The following is a 22,164-nucleotide window of genomic DNA, read 5'->3' as shown; positions in this document are numbered from 1 at the left end:
TCTTTAAAGCTCACTTGCTTGCTTTTTCCTTCGGGACCATCCCAGGCTCTGCTTCATGAAGACAATTCCCAGCAACCTCTCAGGCCGCTCTGGCTCGCGTGCCCAGGCCCCTGCCCACAGCCTTGCCCTGTGCGTGCCAGGCTCCCGCACACCCTCAGCACAGGCACTGCGCCCCTGGCCTGGCATGTCATCCTCCCAGGAGCAAACAGATCCACAGCCTAAGTAGGCTTTCAACTACTTTGTGACTTCCACTGTCCCCGGGTGAAACCTAGCCTGCCTGGTCTCCAAGGCCCATGTCCCATTCCTGCTCCTCCCTGGCTTCTCTCTGGTAACTTCCAGCCTATCAGGGATTATCCAGGTCACATGCCCTCCAGCCATTTCTTCTGGACTGGGACCCTTGAGTGCTGGCCCTGGAGAACAGCTCCCTGCGGTTCAGGCTCTGCCATATGGGCAACTCGGGGCGCACAAGCACGGGGGGGTGACATCCAGATGTGAGGCCAGCGGGACGTGCGGGCCCAGGTGTCCATGGCCTCACTGTCTGCAAGACTAGGAGGGAAAACAGCCACAGCGGCTGCTGGACAAGTCGACACCCTGGGGCGCCCAGGACAGTGCTCTGCCCCAGCGCTGACCGCCTCAGACCTTCCTCTGCAAAACAGGGGTGATGCCCTCACCTCTTGCCCTCAGTGCTGGCGAGGTCAGTCAAGCTCCAGCAGGGAGGCCTGGAGTTAGGTGGGGTCGGCCAACGGACCCCCATGGATCTGCATCCAGAGAACAACAGGCAGGCGGGCCTGGGGAGGGCACCCCTCCATTGCAGGAGCTCTGGAGGCCAGCTCTGGGGTGCCCCCATCCCGGGAGCACTTCCCACACTGGAGAGAACCAAACAATTTCACAACTATCCAGAGACACTCCAGCAGGGCCCAGAGGGCCTCGGCCAGCTCTGCCCCGGTGGGCACCAAGGGAGTGGGTGGTCCCCCAGAGGCGGCAGGGTGCAGGGGCCTGCCTCACCTGTCGCTCTCGTCCTTCACCATCCCCGGCGCGGCCTGCCGGCTGGTGCGGCCCACAGGCTCCAGCGCCCTGTCACCAGCGTCCAGCTCGGGTTCCAGGGACGAGCTGGTGCTGCCATCGCGGCTGACGCTGCTGCCCCGCCCGGGGCTGTTCTCCGCCGAGGCGCGCGGAGACTCCGTGTTCTGCTTCAGGGTCTGCAGCTTGGCCAGGGGGATGATGTCGCAATCCTGCGGCCGGTGCCACACAGTGCGCTGGGTGCTGGCGTTGTAGTAGTAGAAGCGCGACGTGTTGGGGTCGAAGAGCTCCCACCACTGGTTCTCGCTGGTCCGCTTGATGCGCACGCCGGTCGGCGGGTCCCACACGCACTCGCCAGTGACCAGGTTGGCGTACATGCGCTCGCGCGTGCGCGGCTCGATGATCTCCACCCACTCCAGCCTGGGGGGGAGGGCAGCGTTAGGCAGGGCTGGGGGACCCCACCCATCCCAAGACCAAGGATCCCGCCCGTCAGGCCACATGCTCTGGGCCGCACCGTGCTCTGGGTACTGCTCATCGTCCTCCCAGACCGCATCACGTCCCTCCCGGATGCTTGGCTGCCAGCGCCACCCATCACCCGCAGAGGGAGGGGACGCCAACATCGCTGTGCTGTCCCAGTCAAAAGCAGAGCTGGTACCCCCCAAAAGCCCCCCAAGCACACCCCGCCCCGAGGACAAGCCTGTCATCCACCTAAGGTCCTTAAAAAAAAAGTGTAAATTAAAACTATTCAGAATAAGGCAATTTGCTCCAGCTGACAGGTAGGTAGCATATTTTACTCTGCTTCCAAGTTTCTACACAAGTAACAATCCTTTAAATACCACTTCTGTGATAGGCCTGGTCCTCACCAGCACTGGGTTGGTCAGAAGCTTCCAGGACCTGCAGAGAAGGGGAGCACCCGTCTCCTTACTCTCTGCTGCAAGCCCAGTTTTCCAGGCAGGAGCACAGGTGGGCTTTAGCAGAGGACTGAGGGGACAGTGTTGACAATCTTCTCTGAGAACCTCATCCCGCCCTTTGAGGCCAGATGTGCTCAGGGCGGGAAGGAGAGAAGGCACAACCCTGCAGGGCGATGAGCCTGCACCACACACACTCACACACACACACTCTCACACCCAGATATGAGCCCCCACCACACACACACACACACACACACACACACACACACACACACTCTCACACCCAGATATGAGCCCCCACCACACACACTCCACACTCCCACACCCAGATATAAGCCCCCACCACACACACACTCCACACTCTCACACCCAGATATAAGCCCCCACCACACACACACTCCACACTCTCACACCCAGATATGAGCCCCCACCCCCCCACACACACACATACACACACACACACACCCAGATATGAGCCCCCACCCCCCCCACACACACGCCCTGCAGCAGCCCTGCAGGCTTGGGGGCCTCTTTTGGATGCACAGTGTCTTCTAGAAGCTCTCAGAGCCAAGGTAGGCTGGCCGAGTGGGCAGGGTACAGCAGCTGGAAGGTGTGGAGCCGAGAGGGGCAGGAGATGAGGAGCAGTAAAGAGGGAGAGCCCTGAGGACCCTGAGGGCTGGCGGAGGGAACACAGGAGGGAGCAGCCTGAGGGGCCTGGCCGTGTCGGAGCAGCAACCCCTGCAGCCTGGCCATACCAGGCAGCCCAGTGGGGGAGGGCGCCGGGGCTGTGCTTGCAAGCGTGGGACCACCGCCTAACCCGCCATTCTGCAGAAGATGGGGCAGGGCTGAGTAGGCATCGTGGGATCGGACGGCTAGAGGAACAGGGCCGTGAGAGGGTGCCCTCGACGCAGAGGGCGGGGCAGTCCTGCAGCAGCGCCCGCAGGTTGCAGCATCTCTGGGCCCTGCAGGCCTCGCGTGGCCTCTGATCTCTAGCGACCCTGCAAGGCCAGTGCCTGCGGAAAGTGGGCAGGAGGCCTCATGTGTGCCCATTGTCATCCGTGTCCCCAGAGGCCCCTCCCAGGCCCAACCTCCACTGCCTTCACCCTGCCCAGCGAGGGTGTGAGGCTCAACTCGTCCGCTCTTGCCTGCTGGCTGGCTGTTCTTCACACAGAGGGCAGAGCAAACTTCTAAACTTGGGAACCTGGCACTTTTAACTGGGAAGCCTTGTGCCCCCTCCCCCGCTAGAAGGGAGATTCCCCCCAACACAGCTCAGCGGGCACCGTCCACTCTCAGCCTGAGGACACAGCCCCCACGCTTGGCAGCCAGAAGGCACTGCTCGAGGGCACTCCTCACAGGGACAAAAGGGCCTGGAGACCTCGCTCCTGTGAAGAGGGAAGCTCTGAATTCTGCAATCCCCCTCAGCTGATGGCCTGCTTGCCCCTCGAGCTGCGGCATGGGATCAGCTGGGACAAAGGGCGGAGGTGCCCAAGGAAGGCCCGGCCCAGCAGAGATGCTCAGAAAGTACTGGACTGAACACTGTGAGCCCCAAGGAAGCAGTAACAACTCCTTTTATACATCTAAATACAGTTTCAAATGAATTTACTGGTGGTAGTTCTCTCTGAATAAAGAAAACAAGCTGGTTCCTTTTCAGCACACTGCTGTGTGCATGTGGGCAGGACCCCATTTTCTCAGAACGTTCTGGGTGCCCCCCACAGCACTTTTAATGAAGACCCCAGGGACCCAGGGGGCAGAGAATATGCTGGAACCCGGAGTCTGGTGAGGGTTGGGAGTAAGGTGGGTCGCAGCAGATCCCATGGCCTGGGGGGAAGGCAGGCCCTGTGCAGACCCCAAGTGGACCGAGCAGACACGCCTGTCCCTGGGGTCAGTGTCGCCCACACCAAGCTCCAGTCAGTGGGAGCGGCAGGGCACGTGGCTGAGAAGGGTCAGAACCTGCGGGTGATGGACGGACCACCGTGGCCCAGCCACACTGTGGAAGCTGTCGAGACTGAGGGAGAGTCATCTGGCGACAGTGTCTGGCATGAAGTGGGAGGAAGACTCAAGATGGCGGCGGTCTCTGGGTGTGACCGGCCGCGGCCTCTCCCCAGCGCCCAGGGGCTGCGTGGACAACTGCCTCTCTGCTCTCCAAGTTCTGCAGACTTTCACTTCAGACAGTGACCTGTTCAAAGACTCACTTCCAGAAGAGCCTAATGGGAGCCAAGTGTGTCCCAGGCAATCTACCAGGAGAAAGGGAAGCAAGTGTGGCCAAACACGTCGCCTGTGACACGGGGCCCTGCGATAGGATCCAAAGTGCGGGATAAACGACAAACCACGTAAAACAACAAACTCATGATTCCACGTGGAGAGGTTCAGGTGAATGCAAGACGCTGGGCACTGGCCCCCCGGAATAGGCGGGGGCAGGGTCCAGCTGAGGGCTGGCAGGGGGTCCACTGCGCGCGGAGAAGCCCTCCCCGGCCTGCAGCACAGTGGCCGAGGGACAGGGGGCGGGCCAGCCCCATGTGCCTGCTGCCGAGCCGAGCAAAAGGCTCCGGCTCCTCTGGTCCCGCGGCTCAGCTTCCTCACCTCGTGCTGGACCCTGACACCCGAGACTCCAGCAGGCCGGCATGCTGGCTCTCGCACTCGTAGTCCTGCGCCTGGGACATGGCAGCCTCTTCTTCAGGAGCCAGGCGGACGGCCGTCAGCCGGTCATCGGGACGCCCTCCAGCATCAGTCAGGAAGGCATCGCCCTACAAGACAGCAGAAGCCACAATGTTATGCCTTGCGGTTTGGGGCACCAGTAACAGCCAGCCCAGCCCTTTTCAGGGCCCAGGTCACTGGTGAGAATGTAGTGCCCGACCCTGAACCCAGCTGGGATCTGGCTCCTGGGGAGGGCATTCAGACCCCTCGCCAGCTGGCTCTGGGAGAGTTGCCTGCTCCTCGGAGAGCAGGGTCCTTGCTTTTGAACAGGGACAGCACCACCCACTGGTGCTTCCAGGTGGGTGTCCGCGGTAAGAGGCTGGGCAGCACTTGAAGGTGGTCTACACACACACAGGGCCCGGATTTACAACTGAGGGGCTGTTCCAAAACGGTGCTGCAATGGCACAATTTACACATGGGAAACAATGAACCTCGACCCCTACCTCATCCGATACATCAAACTCAATTCTAGGTAAACCACTGCTCCAAACGTTAAAGACACAACAATAAGGTGACTTCCCTGGTGGTCCAGAGGTTAAGAACCCGCCTTCCAGTGCAGGGGACACAGGTTCCATGCCTGGTCAGGGAACTAAGACCGCACACACCTCGGGGCAACTGAGCATGCACGAGGCAACTAGGGAAGCCTGCGCATGGCAATGAAGACCACCCCCCAGCCAAAAATAGATAAATAAAGTGAAACAATAAGACTTTTAGAGAAAATGCAGAAGAAAATCTTTGTGGTCTTGGAGTAGGTACACTTAATCAGACACAAAACCACTCACGACACAAGAAGCATTAAAAATTGGACTACAACCTAAGAACCTCTGTTTATAAATCTTTACCATCGTGGGTATTATTCAGGCATAAAAAACAGTGAAATGATGCCGTCTGCAGCAACATGGATGGACCTGGAGATATCATCCTAAGGGAAGCAACTCAGAAAGAGAACGACAAATCCCGTACGATATCACTTTTACATGAAATATAAACTATAACACAAATGACCTTGTCTATGAAACAGACTCACAGACAGAGAAGGAACTTGCATTGGCAAAGGGAGGTGTGGGGGAGGGAAGGTTAGGGAATTTGAGATTAGCAGATACAGACTATATATAGGATGTATAAACTCCTACTGTATAGCACAGGGAACTGAATTCAAGATTCTGTGATAAACCATAATGGGGAAGAATAGGAAAAAGAACATATATATGTATACTGAATCGCTGCATCGTACACCAGAAATTAATACAACATTGTAAATCAGCTATAATTCAATAAAATCTTTAAAAATAAACATTTTCTTCCTATTACAAGTAAAAACACAAACCCTGGGTGGGAGGTATTTGCTGCACAGAATATGTATAATGCATTACATTTGCGTGTGTACCTATCTGACCTAACAAAGGACTATTTCCAGAACTCATATAAGGTTCCTAGGAATAAATAAGAAAAACCTAATACTCGACAGAAAAAAAGACAAAAAACTTGAAAACACACTTAAAAAAAAATATCCAGTAAACGCAGACAGAATTGTGCGCCACCTCTTTTGTCACTGGGAAATGCTAACTAAAAGCACCCTAGGACACTGGCGTGGCCACCCGAGTGGCTGAGGCGCAAAAGACCCACCACGGGCGCGCACGTCGGGGCTGCGGGCGCGCACGTCGGGGCTGCGGGCGCGCACGTCGGGGCTGCGGGCGCGCACGTCGGGGCTGCGGGCGCGCACGTCGGGGCTGCGGGCGCGCACGTCGGGGCTGCGGGCGCGCACGTCGGGGCTGCGGGCGCGCACGTCGGGGCTGCGGGCGCGCACGTCGGGGCTGCGGGCGCGCACGTCGGGGCTGCGGGCGCAGGGGAGCTCTGCCACCGGGGGCCCGCAGCCCAGCCTCAGCACAGGCGGCCACTGCGGCAACCCGGACCTGCTCACCGTCCCCAGCGGCGCGTGGGTGTGGCTCCCAGGGGTGAGAGACAGAAACTTGACCTGGAGTCACCAGCGCCGCGGGCCGCCATCGCGCATGTCTTGGTTTACAAAAGCTTTCTGGGTTCCACGCCATTGCTTTCACACCTTTCCGTTCACACGCCTCCCACTTCAGGGAGACATCTGAAGGAGTGGGGAGGAGCAGCAGCGGACAGTCAGGAACCAGCGAGGGAGGCATCCACAACCCGCGAGGTGGTGGACTGGAGGTGGCGTCCCGGGCAGGCACCCGCCCCCCTTTACTGTAATGTGGGGATCTGCAGACGTGCGCGTGTGTATACAGGTCAGTTCACACAAACACGAGAGGGCCTAAGAGTAGCAACAGGCAGAGCAGCTCCTACACTCACACCCAGAATCTTCGGAGACTGCGGAAAGCAGACAGACACAATGGACCCTGGAGCGAGAGTCCTGCAGTCAGAAGGTTAGGAAGACTTAAGACAAAAAACACAGCCCCACAGTGAAGGGGCCTGTCAAAGGGACAGCAGTACCAAATAAAAGAGCTTCCAGTGACCAAAGCTGGAACATTTTGAGAAAAAAGCCATACTAAATTGTAATGTGAAGTATAAAGTAAATGTCCCTAAGTCCATGTTGATATGACACACGAGTAACAAGGACGGGGAGAAGAGACAAAGATCCCCTGCAGAGTACCATTGCTGCGGACACTCCAACTCCAGGACCCTCCTCCCAAGGGCACCCCCAGGCCCTGCCCACAGCCCGCCCTCTGGAGCAGGGGGTTCTGTCGGCACCACGGCCTGGGCCGTGCTGTTCATTTCACACCCAGTTCTTCCCAAACCCGACTCTCAACATGCAAGCCAGCCCTCCAACCCAGGGCGTTTCCTGCCCTCCCTGGACGGCCTCTCTCCAGACTTCAGCACCAACCACAGCTCCTCACCCGGCACGTCTCTGGCCATCTTCCGTCTGCTTGTCTCTGTGTGGCCGTTCTCTCCGGCCAGAGCAGCTGTCCCGGGGCCGCGGTCCTCAATCCAGCAGCCGCCCTGTGTCTGCGCTGCTCCTGGGCCCTCGTGGCTGCCATAGCCCTGTACCCCGCCCTCGGCTGTGCCAGCCCCGCCCCCACTTCTTCTCCCAAGTGCTCAGCTCCCTCCCCTCCTCCCAGTGTATGCAAGAGGCTCCCACTCTAGCTTCTGGTCACTGTCTGTCTGCAAATGAGGACAGGGCCAGAGATGGGGAGCCCCTGCCAGCGTTGATGCTCCTGAAAGCTTGATTGCCAAATTTCTTTACAGGCTCTGCTCTGGAAATGAGTTTCTGGTCCTAGGACATTTTTTGGTTGCAAGTGACAGAAACCCAACTCTGACTGAAGACAGCGTTGCACCTGCACCCGGTAAGGCCGTCTGGGTTCCCAGGACGCCCAGTGCGGCTCTTCTCTGCTCTGCGCAGGCCGGCGTACTGCGTGCAACAGCACCTCAAACACAACCAGACGTTTCTTCCTCTGGTTCCGGCGAGTCTCCTGGTCTCTGACTGAGGACAGGGGCCCCGGCCTCTGCAGTGCTGTGAGGGGAGGGGCTGGAAGCTGGCCCCACGGGCATCTGAAGGCCCTCCTGCCAAAGCTCCTCTGAGGTGACCGTCTGCCCACCTGCAAGGTGACTGACCAGGAGGCCTCTTCTCAGCCCCACCGTAAGGGGGACGAGGCCCAAGGCCCTGCCAGCACATCCCCGGGGAGGGCCACCTCCCCTCCCTCCCCAACCTCACCCCGTAAGAATCTGGCTCTTGTAGAAAATGCACTTGGAACACCGGGCCTTCCTCCTTCAGCTCATCTCTCACCAGACACCCACCTACATCTGGTTTACCCCAAGGCCCACGCAGACCACAGACCCCTTTCTGCCAAGTAAATGTCATCAACGGTCCCTCCCAAGTGCTCCAGTGGGGAAACTGCAACCTGCTTGAGGCTCTCGCTTTCTCCTCCTCCCTGTCTGGCTGACACCATTCTCCGGCTGTGCTTATCCCTGATTCACTGTAGATTAAATCCTGTTACCCAGTTTTCATTCTTTTTGTCCATTTCAGTGAGTTTCAGGGAGGGAAGAAGAATAAACAAGTCTCTGCTCAGCCATCATTTCCAGAAGGCCTACGTTCCATTCTCAATGCTGTTTTTAATAAGTTTTCCAAGTTCTGAACAATGAGCCCAACTCAGTCTCAAGCTCTGAAAGCCTGACTCTGAGCTGGAGGCACAAGGCCGCATTCTCCTGCTCGGAACAGGCCGGGCTGGCATTTCCGCCTCCGCGCCTCCCGCCCAGCTGTTCTCACTGACTCCCCTCCTCTAGCGCCTGGCCATGCTGTTATGCTGAACATTGTGACCTAACCCCTCGGCAAGTCAGAGAATCGGCCTATAGGTCAGAACCAGCTTTTCAGACCCTTCTGGGAAAGGATGTCTGATGCACCCACACAGAAAGGACACAGCTGTGTGGAGTCAACTGGACATGCGTGCAGTGAATCTCGGAGCCTGGTGCTGCCCTTCAAGCTCCCAGAAAGCTGCCACCGTGGGGCCAGCACTCGGCTCCTGACTGGCCTTGGGGTCACGCGCAGGCCATCAGGACACACAGGCCCTGCTCTGCTCACCCACAGGGCACAGACTCCTCCTCGCCTTCCTGGGCTTCCTCACCAACACAACAGACGCGGGGCCCCTGCAGGACTGCTGAGGGAGCAGAGCGCCTGTCACGTGTTCGCGAGCTGGGTCTCGCACACAGCCTGGCCTGTGACCGGAACAGCCCCACACAGCACCCCAGCTCTAGGAGGTCAGTGAGAGAGAGCTGTGGTCTGCACGGTCACGGGGGGCCAACGCTGACACTCCGTCACCCCAGAGACCAGAGGGCAGCCAGTCCCACCCCTCCAGGCTGAGCCCCCAGCCCCCAGATGCCTTGGCCCACAAAACCCCATGGGGGCTTCAGGGAGGGGTGTGGGGTGGTGCAGGGACCCCAGGCAGCAGGACCGGACAGGATCCCCACAAAGGCAGGGTTGCATGGAGAAGTCAATTCTGACTCCATGCTGAAACTGTTTCTTTGACTTGCTTTTCATTGCTCTTGCTATTATAATCACACATAGTGGCCTGCCTCAGAGAATCCTGCCCCTTTCCCCGACTGTTAAAGTGCCTTTGTTCAGAGCCCTACCTATAGATGGCACGAAGGACTAAAACGACACAACCCCCTGCTGGAGGCTTGCCGTCCTAGTAAATGTTCGCAAGATTAATGACCTTTTTACTTTGTTTCCTTACCTCCCACCTGTCTCTGACACATAAAAGAAGCTGGCATCCAGACGCCAGCAAGATGGTCACTTTGAGACATTAGTCTGCCATCTTCTTGGTCACCCGGCACGCTGAATAAAGTATTCCTTGCCTCAGCACCTCACCTCACGGATTCACTGGCCTGCTGTGCGGTGAGCAGAGCGAGCCTGGACTCTAGCGGAAGGAGCCAGGGGCACTCCTGTAGCCGGACAGCCTCCCTGTGACTGTTAGAGCACTGCCTTCTGCCAGGGCTCGCTGAGCACCCAGAGCTTCACTCGGCGAGTCCACTGCACTCACTGCAGTGAAAGGACCTCAGTTTCCAGTGAAGCTCAGCAAAGCCAGCGTCAGACTCTCTTGTGCTCGCTCCTGGCCCCGTCTGCCCCCACCCAGGAGAACACAGAGCCTCCCTGAGGAAAGGGAGCCCCTGACACTGCGGGACAGCAGAGCACAGGGGCGGCGATAGGCTGGGTGCCGGCGACCGGCTGCTCCCCAGGGTGCTCCCTGCCTGCCCAGCCCTCTGCCAGGCTTCCATGGGTGAGACTGGAGACAGGACACCCCTGGCTGCCCTGCCCTGCTGCTCAGTCTCGGGTCTGGCCTTCTCCCGTGGCAGGTGTGGATGTTCTACCTGTTTCCACGGGTAACTGAGGCTCACCACTGGCCACCCTCACTCTGTCCTGGTCAACTCCCCAAAATGCTCCACAAACACCCCACACCTGAGGGAAGTTTTCTACCTCCCTGCCCGCCAAGACCCCTTAAGACTGCCTGCGCGCAGGCCCTGGAGCTGCCAGCGGGAGCCCGAGGCCGGCTCCACACCTGAGCTCTGCACCTCCACCTCTTGAAAAGCACCTGGCTGGAGGGGAAGCAGAGACACACGGAAAACTCACAAAAAATGCATTGGGACGTGCAGACAGCCGCCCGTGGCTGCACACCTGCAGTGCAGCCGCCGGTGAACTCACTGGGCCTCTGGGCGCCCTCCCCCACCTTGCAGGCAGGGCCGCCCCTCCCCGCCCCACAGACCTGCCAGGCCGAGGCTGCAGCACTGGGGACTGCCGCCCGCTCCTCAGCACCCGGCTGCAGGTGCGCTCCAGTCACCTGTGGCTGAGCAGGTGCTTGAGCCCAGCTCCCTCCGCGGGCTGCAGAGCAGACATGCTCAGTGCTGGCTCCTGATGGGCTGCATCTGGAGCACGAGCCCCGGGAGCTGGACTGGCTGGTGCCCAGCAGCACTGTCCCCAGCAGGCTGGGGCCGGGCAGGACCCCAGCCCACAGCCAGGCCTCTCTGCCCCTGCAGCCTGCTTGGTGCGGGCTGTGAGACTCCTGAGCGTGTGAACACATGTGACTGCAGAGTGCACCGGTAAACCAAGGAGCCAAGTTCCAATAACAGGAGAGACAATGCCTTCCTGACAGGGCCAAGCCGGCCAGGCCACTGGGAAAACTGGGGCCCTCATGCTGTAGACACGCCTGTCCCCAAACACACACAGGAGGCTAGCCCCAGGACCTCCTGGGAGAAAAGACTTTGGAGAACCCTACCATTTCTGTCACAATAATGAAACATGTAGCTCCGACCAACCCTCTTAAGAGAGAACACACACTATTACGACAGTTTTAAACTATGGAAAAAAAAACTTTAATCTGCTGATGAGACAGGAAAAAAATTCAGAACCCCGGAGGGCAAAAGCCAAGTAAAACCAGGAATGGGGATCATTCTGCTGTGTGCATCTGAGGAGCATTTGTACCACTCAGGAGAGGCAGGGGAATGGACAAAAAGCCCTGGACATGCCTGGGTGATGACCCTTGGAGACACCCCAAGGCTGATACCCTGAAGGCAGCAGGTAGAAAACGTAGCCCTCCCACCCAGAGGAAGCAGGAGCTGGGAGGAAGTGTCTAATAGCTCCGGACTGTTTGGAGGGGAGTAAAAATATCAATTAAATTTTGATAAATGAATTCTCTGTGTTAAAATACCCAGGGCAGCCACGAGGGAAGTCAAGTGAGTGAATTCCAGTTCAGATAAGAAAAAAAAAAATAGTCCAAATGGAGAAAAGAGGAATCTGTTCTCAATGACAGGACAGAGTATGAGGTAAGATGGTAGAAATAAATTCAAACACAGTAATTTTCATAAACACAAACGGGTGGGTGGTCTAGGTAAGACAAAGACCATCAAAGCATACATTTAAAGATCCAGATACATTCAACATAAGGATGTGAAACTGTGACAGTCAAGAGTGGATAAGACACCCTGGTCTGCGAGAAGGCCGTGCAGCTCCAGAGGTGGGGGCTCACGTCCGTGAGAAAGAGTCGGCATGTGAACCGGGCTTCATCTCAGGGACCATCCCAGGAACAACTGAAAACAGACTCCATCGGGGCACAGAAGTCAAAGGTCCCAACAAAGGCCAAAGGACCAGCTGCTCAGTCACAGCCCTAACGCTGGGGCACAGCGCTCAGTGAATGAGACCTGATCCCCGCAGTTGTCTGGGGTCACAGCTCACAGGACAAAGGAAGATGTAGGCAGTGTTTCCAAAGGCAGGGGCCTGGGCGGGGACGGGGCGAGGGGCGGGCATCAGGAGGTGCCTCAAGCAGGTGGGGCTGCAGCTACTGCAGGATGTCACCTCTACAGGAACCTAGAAACCCAGAACCACAGTCACCCCCGTGCACTGGTCTGCACCTGAGTACCGCCCCTGCCCTAGCTTTGGGGGGCATCCATGCTCCCTGGGCAGCACAGCCAGGACAGCAGGTCAGGACAGAGACAGCCTTCTGGCGGCACGAGATGCCCACACGCACAGTCACCCCGCAAGCAGCTGCAAGGCCGAGACAGGGCAGGAAGCGTGGAACCCACAGCTCAGCAGGTGGCCCGAGTGCAACATGCCACTGCCCAACCAGACCTGGAAGATGCACTCCCTCCACAAAGCTGCCTCAGTTTCAGCATCTCAACAGGCACAGCCCTCGCCCTAGCTGCATCACTTACTGAGCACCTACTGTATACAGAAAACACTTGGCAAGAGCTCTAAAAGCATGATCACATTTCCCCTCTCACCCAGGTCCTCACCTCACAGGATAGAAAATGAGACCCCGGTTTTTAAAAGGCCAGCGTCTGAGCTCATGCCCCGCAGCTGGGCCAGGCTGTCCGTCCACACTTCTCTCCCTCCTCTGCTAGCAGACCCCTTCCCTGAGGCCTTCCAGGTGTCTGAGCCCAGGCCCTGCCTGCACCTCGCCCCACGTGATGGGTGCAGTGAAGCAGAACATCCTAGAGGACCACAGGGGAGGATGTGGCCTGCCTGCTTAAGTCCTAGCCTGGGTTTGGGGCCTGAAGCTGCTGGGTGCTTTGTCCCCAACAGGGAGAAGCTTCTCAAAGAAAAAAAAAAGGAGGCAGAAATAAACAGTAGGAAAAAGGTGAATGACCACGTGGCACCTGGATCCAGTCACGCCTGATGCAGGCAGCCCCGGGAGGAGCCAAATGAGAGGGTGATGATCCCTTGTCCCACAGTTGGGTCACACTGGTGATGACAGAGTCCTCGTGGGGCCATTTAACGCCCCAGCCCCGCACCTGCCGCTGTCACGAGGAGCAGGGAAGGTTGAGGAGGAGAACAGGAGCCGAGGCACAGCAGAAGGGCATCTCCAGTCTGTTCCATCTCCAAGGGCCTGGCTTGCGGCAGGAAGGCTGCCCCTCCTGGCTGCAGCACAAAGGAAGTAAGGAGGGCTCACCAAGGCCGCAGTAAGAGCCAGCACTTCGGAAACGGTGACGCAGGTCGGGGACACACAAGCTCCCACCCAGCCTGTGTCACACTGGCCTCAAGGTGGATGTCGTCCAGGACAGCCCTGACCCTGCAGTCATCGGTAATGTCCAGCATGAAGCAACTGTGGGAGCTCATGAAGGTTGGGACGCATGATGGGGAAACAGCAGCAAACGCTCAGAGCTGGACAGCAGGCCTGGAGGAGGCAGTGGCGCCCAGAGACGGACACCCCCACCACAAAGGGCCAGCACGGGGAAGACAATGCAGGTATCATCGCCGGGGAAAGGAGACCCACGCTCGGCTGTGGCGGGAGAGCTGACACCTCGCCGGATCACTGACAGTCTGAGCAGAGGGCACCCTCAGGCCCCTAGCCGGCCTGAGCAGAGACTGCCTGCAGGTTTGGGCTCAGAGCCCCGGAGCAGGCTCCCTGCACTCACCCAGAAGGACAGACCGCCTGCCCCCTCACGAGGTGCCCCAGCCGGGGCTTAGGTGACCCCCTGGCGGCAGCTCAGGGGTGCACCACCCCCCAGGCTCAGCCACCCTGTCACGCTTCCCATCCCGTCACCTCTGTGCTATTCTCATTAAACTCCTTTCAGCTGGTTCACAAAGCCTCTCTTCAGCTACTTATAATCTGACATTTAGCCAGTGGGTTAGGGTTGTTTCTAGAGATTCCATTTGGTCTGTCTCAAATCTCCCTGGCCCTTCCTGTTGGCTTCCCGTCTTCTGCTCCTCACTGTGGTCTCTTCTCGCTGCCTTGAGCTCCTGGGAGCCTTCGGATGAGCCCGGGGTGCCAACAGGGTTAGTGTCGGCTTTCTTGCCGCAGAATACAGCCCGGAGTCCTCAGGTCTCCTCCCGGCTCCCACACTGTCCTGGTTTGTCTCCCTCCCTTTACTCGCCCCGGCCCTGGAAGCCGATCTATTAAGTGTCACCTTCCTATCTGTTCAGCAGGTGTTTGGAAGACAGAAACTGTATGCATGGGTTCACCTGCCATCCTCACCTGAAAGTCAATATGCTTTCTTTAAAATATTATCTTTATGGGAAAAGTAAGAGCTGGATTTTAGAAATTTTAATTAACTAAAATTTAATTTTCAACATAGAAATTATCTCAAAATACAGAAAGAATAATTTTCTAACCTCATCATCTATTAACATTAACCACTTTACAAATACAAATACCCCCATGGAAATCATCCTGATTAACATTTTTTGGTAGAATATCTTTCAGGTTTTGATAGTTTAAAAGTTCGTAGAGTATATAGACATATATATATGTATACCTGAATCATTTGTACAACAGCAATTAACACTGTAAATCAACTAAATGTTGATAAAATTGTTTCAAGTTCATAAATCATATAGTTATTCTAATACATATTTCAGTTAATGGTTATTAAAGGGGTAAAATTTTACTTATGTCAAAAAACTAAATCAAACATTTCCTTAGAACAACGTGCAGGGAAAAAACCTCAGGCTGGATTTGAAATTCAGCTGGGAGAAGCATCCCTTGGGGCTTAGTTGGGAAAGAACCCGCCTGCTGCACGGGAGACCAGGGCTCGACCCCTGGGGTCAGGAGGACCCCTGGAGGAGGAAATGGCAGCCCACTCCAGTGTTACTGCATGGAGAACCCCATGGACAGAGGGGCCTGCCAGATGACAGTCCACGGGGTCACAAAGAGTCGGACATGGCTGAGTGACTAGCACACTTGCTGCGCACGTCCGAAGTGTCCGGGCATGTGCTCCTGGGGCATGGGCCTCACAGGCCCTCTTGGCAGGTGGACCGCGTAGAGGCGTCCAGCATCAGGGAAAGGCCAGCCCTGCAGCCAGAAGACTTGGGCTGGAAACCCATCCCCGCCAGCCTGCTTCTGACCCACAGGCACTGTGCCTGCGCTGTGAGGGGAGTATTTCTGCTCCTGCTGCACCCAATCTTGGTAACCTCAGGGCCTTTGCTCATGCCGTCCCTTCCCCCTGAACACGCCCCACCTCCTACTGAGCCTCACCCTGGCCCCTCATTCCTGGGGGTCTTGGCCCCTGCAGAGTGTATCACGGGACCACCGGGAAGGGTGGGGTTGTTCCTCTGCCTCCTCCTCGATGGAGCACAGTTGGGAGTGTTTGTTCTGATCCTTCTTATGTGTCAGTGTGGGGAAGAGCAGGGGAGACAGTCTGTCCACGTGTTAAACCCCCATAACTGCCACCTGTCCTCGTTCTCACTGCTACAGACCCCCAGGGATGTTGTCCACACCCCCCAGTTGCCGAGCCCCCACTCACTGTCCCCAAGTGACCTCCGACACCAGCTCTCAGCAGCCTGGTCTCCCACCCATGGGCCGTGGCTGCCTGTGCAGCGCGTATCTGAAAGCAGACTCTGGTGATTCCTCATAAACAAAACAGCAACCTGAAAGCAACTTTAAATTGTGTCAGGTTAGGAGTGCTGGTGCATGAGGAAAAGAATTACCTACTCAAAAGCTAAGTGAACTAGAGGACAGGACTGAAATTCATGCCGAATGCCTGAGAAACAAGCAGGGAAGCACTGTGCCGGGGAGAACGGACTGGAGACCCCGTTAAATTCAAGAGAACCACTGGAGAAGACACAGCGAGAGCGGCCCCGGACAATGATTTCTGGAGCAACAGTACCACCTGGTGCACACATGTACATTTTTGTTGTTGTAAATAAAATAAACGCACAGGCAGGTTCACTGCGTGAAGCACTGAATGTCCTAATAGCTACCACCGAAGAGAGCAAGATCAGTGGTCTGAAAGGACACCAGCAGGTTCCTGGACCCCAGGCCTAGACAAAAGGGCAGAGTCTAAGCCACCTTCCTGGACCACAGCTGGCCAACCTAACTCCTCCTAGTGGGCGTGATGGGGAAGAAGTGACACTGTGACCACGGAGACCCGGCTGCAAAAGAAGCTGCAGCTCCACTGCCAGCTCTTGGGATGCATGCTCTGGCCACCAGCAAGGAGTTAGCTGCAAGGTGCTGTGCGTGGGTCCTGGCTACTCCTCAGTCAGACTCCAGAGCACGCGAGGGAGCTTGGAGATGACCCCTCCCTAGCCCCGTCTGAAATGCAGTCACACAATATCCCATGCTGAGTGTCTCCTGAATTCCTAAGCCACAGAAACCATGAGAGGTGATAATACAAGACTGTTTTAGGCCCCTAACCTGTGGGGTGATTTGTTAACGAGAATAAAATAACTAGAGCAATCATCTACAGAGGAACACCAATCAGGGACTTCCCCAGTGGTCCAGTGGCAAAGATCCTGCACTGCCAACGCAGGGGACCCAGGTTCAACCTCTGGTCAGGAACTAAAGATCCCACATGAGCCAACGAAGATCCACAGCGGCCAAACCAACGCACATCAGAGACAGGTGACAAACAACGTGAGGTCTACAGGCTGGGAGATTCGTATTTTACATGCTTCACACAATCCCAATGGCTAGGAACACAGGCTGGCCACTAGAGAAGTCACAGCAAGTGGCTGAAGGGGCTGTCACAGAACCACCAGCAGTATCTTGGGATGACATTCCTGTAAAGTCCAACCTATGAAGGAAGCCCCCATGCCTCTGGTTCACGCCGGGCCCGCAGGAATGTTAGGAAAGGACTGAGGGAGGCAGCGGAACAGAGAAGGGCAGCCAAGGAAGCACACAGGCCCCAGCAGTGGAGGCCAGAGGCGGCGTGCCAGGCCTGGGACAGCGCCCTGCAGCCACACTCGGGGTCCACCAGCCTGCAAGAGGACGGGAAACATGCTCTGCTGACTTGGCCTCCTGGTGTTGAAATTAACTTTTTAGAACCTTACACACGTGTAACACTCAGTAGTGTACAGCATCCTCTGAAATTCAGTCATGCTCCAGCCCAACGCCCCTGGAAGACAGATGGAGATTTGCGAAGTGATGTGACCGATTCACCTGTGATGGACCGCATCCCTCAGGGCGGCAGCAAGGCCGAACTGAAGGCTTCCGCGCTGCAAACAGTGCTGTGTCCCCTCAGCCAGCCCCTCAGGGACTGACTCGGGGTTATCGTCCCCACCACCAGACTACTCCTCACGACCCCGGGATGGAGTCAACACTAAGGCCTTGGCCCCCACCTTGGAAAGTTCGCTTCTGAAAAATCCTAGTCACTTTTATTTTTAACAGCTTTACTGAGATATAATTCATATACCCTAAAATTTACCCATTTAAAGCATAGATTTTTGGAATATTTTAGCACATTCTCTGACATGCACAACCTTCAGCAACGTCAATTTCAGAATACTTTCACTGCTCCAAAAGAAACCCCATATACGCCTCAGCTGTCATCCCCCGGGCCTGGCACCTTGAACCCACTTCCTGTCTCTATGGATCTGCCTATTTCATAGCAGTGGAACCGTACAAAGCGAGATCTTTGTGTCTGGCTTTTCACCCAGCATAATGTTTAAGATTCATCCACACTGTAGCACAGATCAGTACTTCATGTCTTCTTATTGCCAGTCAATATTCCACTGTATGGACGAACACACTTTGTCTGTTCACCTATTGATGGACTTTTGGGCTGTTTCCCCCTTTCCCCTTTTTTCCCCCTTTTGGGCTGTTTCCCCTTTTGATGGACTTTTGGGCTGTGAATGATACTGCTGTGAACATCTGTACACAAGTTTCTGTGTGGATAAGTTTTCCTAGTCACTCTTAACAATAAGAGCACATGAAAGGTGAGCCAATTTCCAACTGAGAAGCTCATTTAGGCTGACCATACTATATTATTTAAACATAGACGGAGACGGATAACTGGGAGAAACAAATAACCAAAAAAAGTACAGAGTTAAAGACATAAAGAAACAAAAGCAAAACCTGATCTAACAGAATAAACGATAGTTAAAGGCAGAGGTGTTATTTCTAGGGATGGGCCCTACAGCCACATCCACACGTTTGCACCATGCTGTACCCACAGCGTTATTTTAACTGCACAAAATACGATATTCACCAGCAGAGGTTGGTTAAATTACAGCACCCCCACACAGCCAGTCATGAGAAAGAATGAAATGAAAAATGTACTGATATGGAGTGACTTCCCAAACACATTTAGTTAAAAAGGCAAAGTTGAGAAACTTTTAAAAGAAAAGAGCAGGAAGTAACACATATACGTGTTTGCTTGCATAGCCACAAAGCGTCTAGGAGATGTAGCGGGTGCCTCCACCAGACCAGGCCTGTAGGGCAGAAAACGGAAGCAAAAGGCAGCTTAACTACGTACCCTCTGTACCTTCACACCCTGAATACACTCTCAAGCCAAAAAAAATGTTTAACCCTTTGGGGAGTGAAATAAAGATAATCTAAGAGAATTAAAACATTCACACTTAGGAATGCAAGAGATGAGAGATCCTGGGTACCTGGAAGCAGTTAAAAAGAGCAAACCAATAAAGGCATCTTGCCTACTGCTATGTCAACCTCAAGAGCACTTGCATGACCCCCACCCAAAGCCACTCATCCCCTCTGATGCCAAGACACAATGGAACTGTTGCATAAAGCCCTGAGACACAAAAGTGAGAATGCCCTCAAGGACTCCCTGTGCAGAGGGGGACGGCTGGAGGCTGTGCAGGGCCTGCCTGGCGTGGGGACACAGCAGATCCCGGGCAGCCCCAGCGGGGCCAGAGGAGCTCTGCGTGCTTCAGGGGAGGAGGGAATGCAGAGCGGGGCTGGGCCTGGTGGCACTCGGCAGGGTCACCGGAAAACAGGATGCCAGCGGGGGCACACCAGGCCATGGAGGGTGGTCTCGGGGCACCGGACTCCGAGGAGACCCATGCAGCGGCTGACTGGCAGACACGCCCTGAGCCTGCTCCTTGCCCTGGAGCATCCAGGGTGTCACAGCCTATTGACCTCCGCAGGTACACTGCCAGCTGCACCCACTCCTGGTTGGAACAACCAAAAATGTCTCCAGAGGCAAACTACCCCTGGATGAGAACCACCATCCTGACACATCTCCTGAAGACCTGCAGGAAGACAGAGGAAAGCAGCCCATCCAGGAGGCACAGTTACTGCGCCCACGGGACGGCGCACAGGCCCGCTTGGCAGGTGGACTGGACAGAGGAAATATGAACTCATTAACCACCTGGGAGGTACAGTGAGCAGGACGTGGAGGGCAGGAGACGGCGGCTGGGGGAAGACCCAGCGCACCAAGCTTCAAGGCAGGAACCTGGAGATGATGGTCCCGGGGTACCCATGGCCAAGGCCAGAAGTGAAGCAGGAGGCAGGCAGGCCAAGAGAGGAAGTGAGGCTGGCCCTGCCACCCAAACAGGGCACTGAGCAGGCTCACTTCCTCCCTGGGGAATCCGAGTCCTGTCTCCAGGTGTGAGCCCACACTCGCCCTGGAAGAGGGCTGTCCATCCTGCAGCCTCCCACTCCGTCCTTGGGAAGAGCATCCAACCGCTCGCCAAAGCTTGGCCAGGTAACCTGTTCTGGCCACAGAACCCGAGTTGCCAGTTCTCCACTGAAGCTCAATGAGACACAGTTTCTACCACTCTCTTGTCATAAGAACAGCATATCCCAACCAAGGGCATGCTCCTGAGTCCACAAATGAAGACTTGAGAGAAAAGCGGCACAAGCAAATGAAATGTGAGCTAGAAATAAACCTCTATTGAGTTGTTGCTGCAATCCTTAAGTCTCTGATTTCTTCCTTCTCCAATCCATCCTATGTGTCATTGCCAGTCACACGTCCTGAACCATTTTACCAGGACTTCCCCTACGCACAGACCTGAAGTGGCTCCTCTAGCCAGAGAACTAAACTCTACAGTCCTTCAGCTGAGTTCAGACATCTTCACATTATTATTTCCTCTTATTTCTCATATAACATTCTACCCCCCAAACTGCACGTAACTCACCTTCTTGCCTTTGCTCCAAAACCTGACACACCCTCTGTCTGCGCTGCTGCGAAGTCCTCACTCCTGGCCCCCACGCGCCTGCTATGAGGGAGGCGCAGCTCAAAGAGCGCCTCTTCCTTGAAGCCTTCCCTCACACTGCAGCCCCTGCAAGCCTTTCCCCTCTGAACTTCTAGAGCAAACCTTCTGGAAATGGGCCAGAAAGTAAACAGTTCAGGCATTGTGGGCCATAAAGTCTCTGTTCCAACTAGTCACTTCTGCCAAAGAAGCCATAGATGATATAAAAATAAACCAGTGTGGCTGTGCTGCAATAAAACTTTATTTATAAAGACAGGCAGCGGGCTGGCAGTGGCTGCAGCTTACAGACCCTCATCTGGAGCAGAGTGGGAAGGTGCAGACAGGAGTGCAGCAGAAGCAGAAGTGAGCCAGGGCTGCAACGGGGAGGTTCTTCTCCACAGGGTGGAATGGTGTGGCTGCAGGATGGCAGGGAGGGTTGGAAGCGACCCCAGGAGCAGGCCAGAGCTACCACATAACATCAAGGACAGCGCCAGGGGCTGGCAGAGGGCACAGAGGGGCAGGTGCAGGAGGCAGAGCCAACAGCTGAAGGTGCAGACTTCACCAGAGGAGCAAGAAGTATCAGAAGCGGGCTGGGGGCAGGCCCGTCCAGTTCAGCTCTGCCAGGTGTCGCCAGGCCTGGGGCTCTGCACCCCCGGGCTGTGCTTCTCAGACAGGACACCCACAGAGCTAACTTTAAGAGGGAACGTATAAGACCCACAACAAATGGCCACATGGGTCAGTGCACAAGCACAGCAAAGGCACTTACTACTAAAGCTGAGAACTTATTATACAGATATTTTTCTCAAAAGCACCAAAGAACCAGGTAGAAGCTTCATAAGACACCGTGTTCACTGTTACCACTGCCAGAGGGCAGCCTGTTCAGCACACATGCAGGAGAGAAGGCAGGATGGACGTTTCTAAATCTATCTTTAAAATATCTTCAGATATTTTAAAATTTGCTCACAGAAGCTGTTTCATTACCATTTGTTCTGAAAATCATGTTCTCAACCTTAAACTCCACAAATGCGAAAAGACTCTACTTAAAGTGGGGGTTTCCCCTCGTCTCAGTGTGACAGAGACAAAGGGGACGAGATGAAGCGATCAGAGTGAGTCTAGGATCTGGGAAGGAGAACCATCTCCTTGGGAAACATGACAAAAATTTCCACTTTGTTCTGCAGCAAGTTAAGTTACCCCTCCCAACACTGAGCAAGACAGAACATCACTGCACTGGTAGTGCCAAGTCTTTGCTTTCTGGTGCCTATGCCCTCACTGTTGCTTAGAGTTGGTTAATAAAGTATCTTTTCTGTCACAAGCGTAACACTGGAAAGCATAACAAGGGCTCTGGTAGTTTAACTCAGGAAGAGAACTACCCAAGAACTGCTCCTCATCTCATTTCTGATAGCAACGATCCTACCTACCTCCTAGGGCAATAAGTACTGCAGGAGTCTAGATTAGTTCATCAGAAGCTTTTCTCTTCTAAAAAGATTTTTTTAACAGTTCTATATGATAATCTAAGCATGTGGGATTTGTTCCTTGTTTACCTTTATGAAGACTTGCTTCTCCAAATATGCTCCTCACCAGCTTGCGTAAGAAAAAAGAGCCACAGACCTCGAGTTCGCGTTAAACTAAGACAAAACAGCTGACCCAGCAGGTGCGTCCTGAAAACCAGATCTTGGCAGCCATAATAAATAGCTCCTGACTTTTCTCAAGAGGGACACAGTG

General features: G+C 55.4%; 1 protein-coding gene across 10 annotated transcripts in view; it reads right to left on the bottom strand.

The window, feature by feature from the left end:
• The window catches only part of ARHGAP39 (Rho GTPase activating protein 39), a 53,464-nt gene that overhangs the window by 29,910 nt on the left and 1,390 nt on the right, over positions 1 to 22,164 (bottom strand). For 5 of the 10 annotated variants that reach the window (XR_009595024.1, XM_060393581.1, XM_042253859.2 and 2 more), the window contains exons 1-3: positions 7,487 to 11,363; positions 4,512 to 4,675; positions 1,006 to 1,440 (exon numbers count right to left, since the gene is read on the bottom strand). Coding sequence is in view for 9 of the 10 variants with exons in the window: in XM_060393581.1 (XP_060249564.1) it covers positions 1,006 to 1,440; positions 4,512 to 4,675; positions 7,487 to 7,627 (740 nt within the window). In the remaining variant the exon portion in view is untranslated. Of the gene's footprint in view, positions 1 to 1,005; positions 1,915 to 4,511; positions 4,678 to 7,486; positions 11,364 to 22,164 lie in introns of those variants that run through there. The other 5 variants (XM_027973333.2, XM_042253860.2, XM_042253862.2 and 2 more) reach the window with 4 other exon arrangements.

The sequence above is a fragment of the Ovis aries genome, chromosome 9, assembly GCF_016772045.2.
Source record: "Ovis aries strain OAR_USU_Benz2616 breed Rambouillet chromosome 9, ARS-UI_Ramb_v3.0, whole genome shotgun sequence".
Classification (NCBI taxonomy): Eukaryota; Metazoa; Chordata; class Mammalia; order Artiodactyla; family Bovidae; genus Ovis; species Ovis aries.
This window is presented reverse-complemented; position numbering and strand designations above follow the sequence as displayed.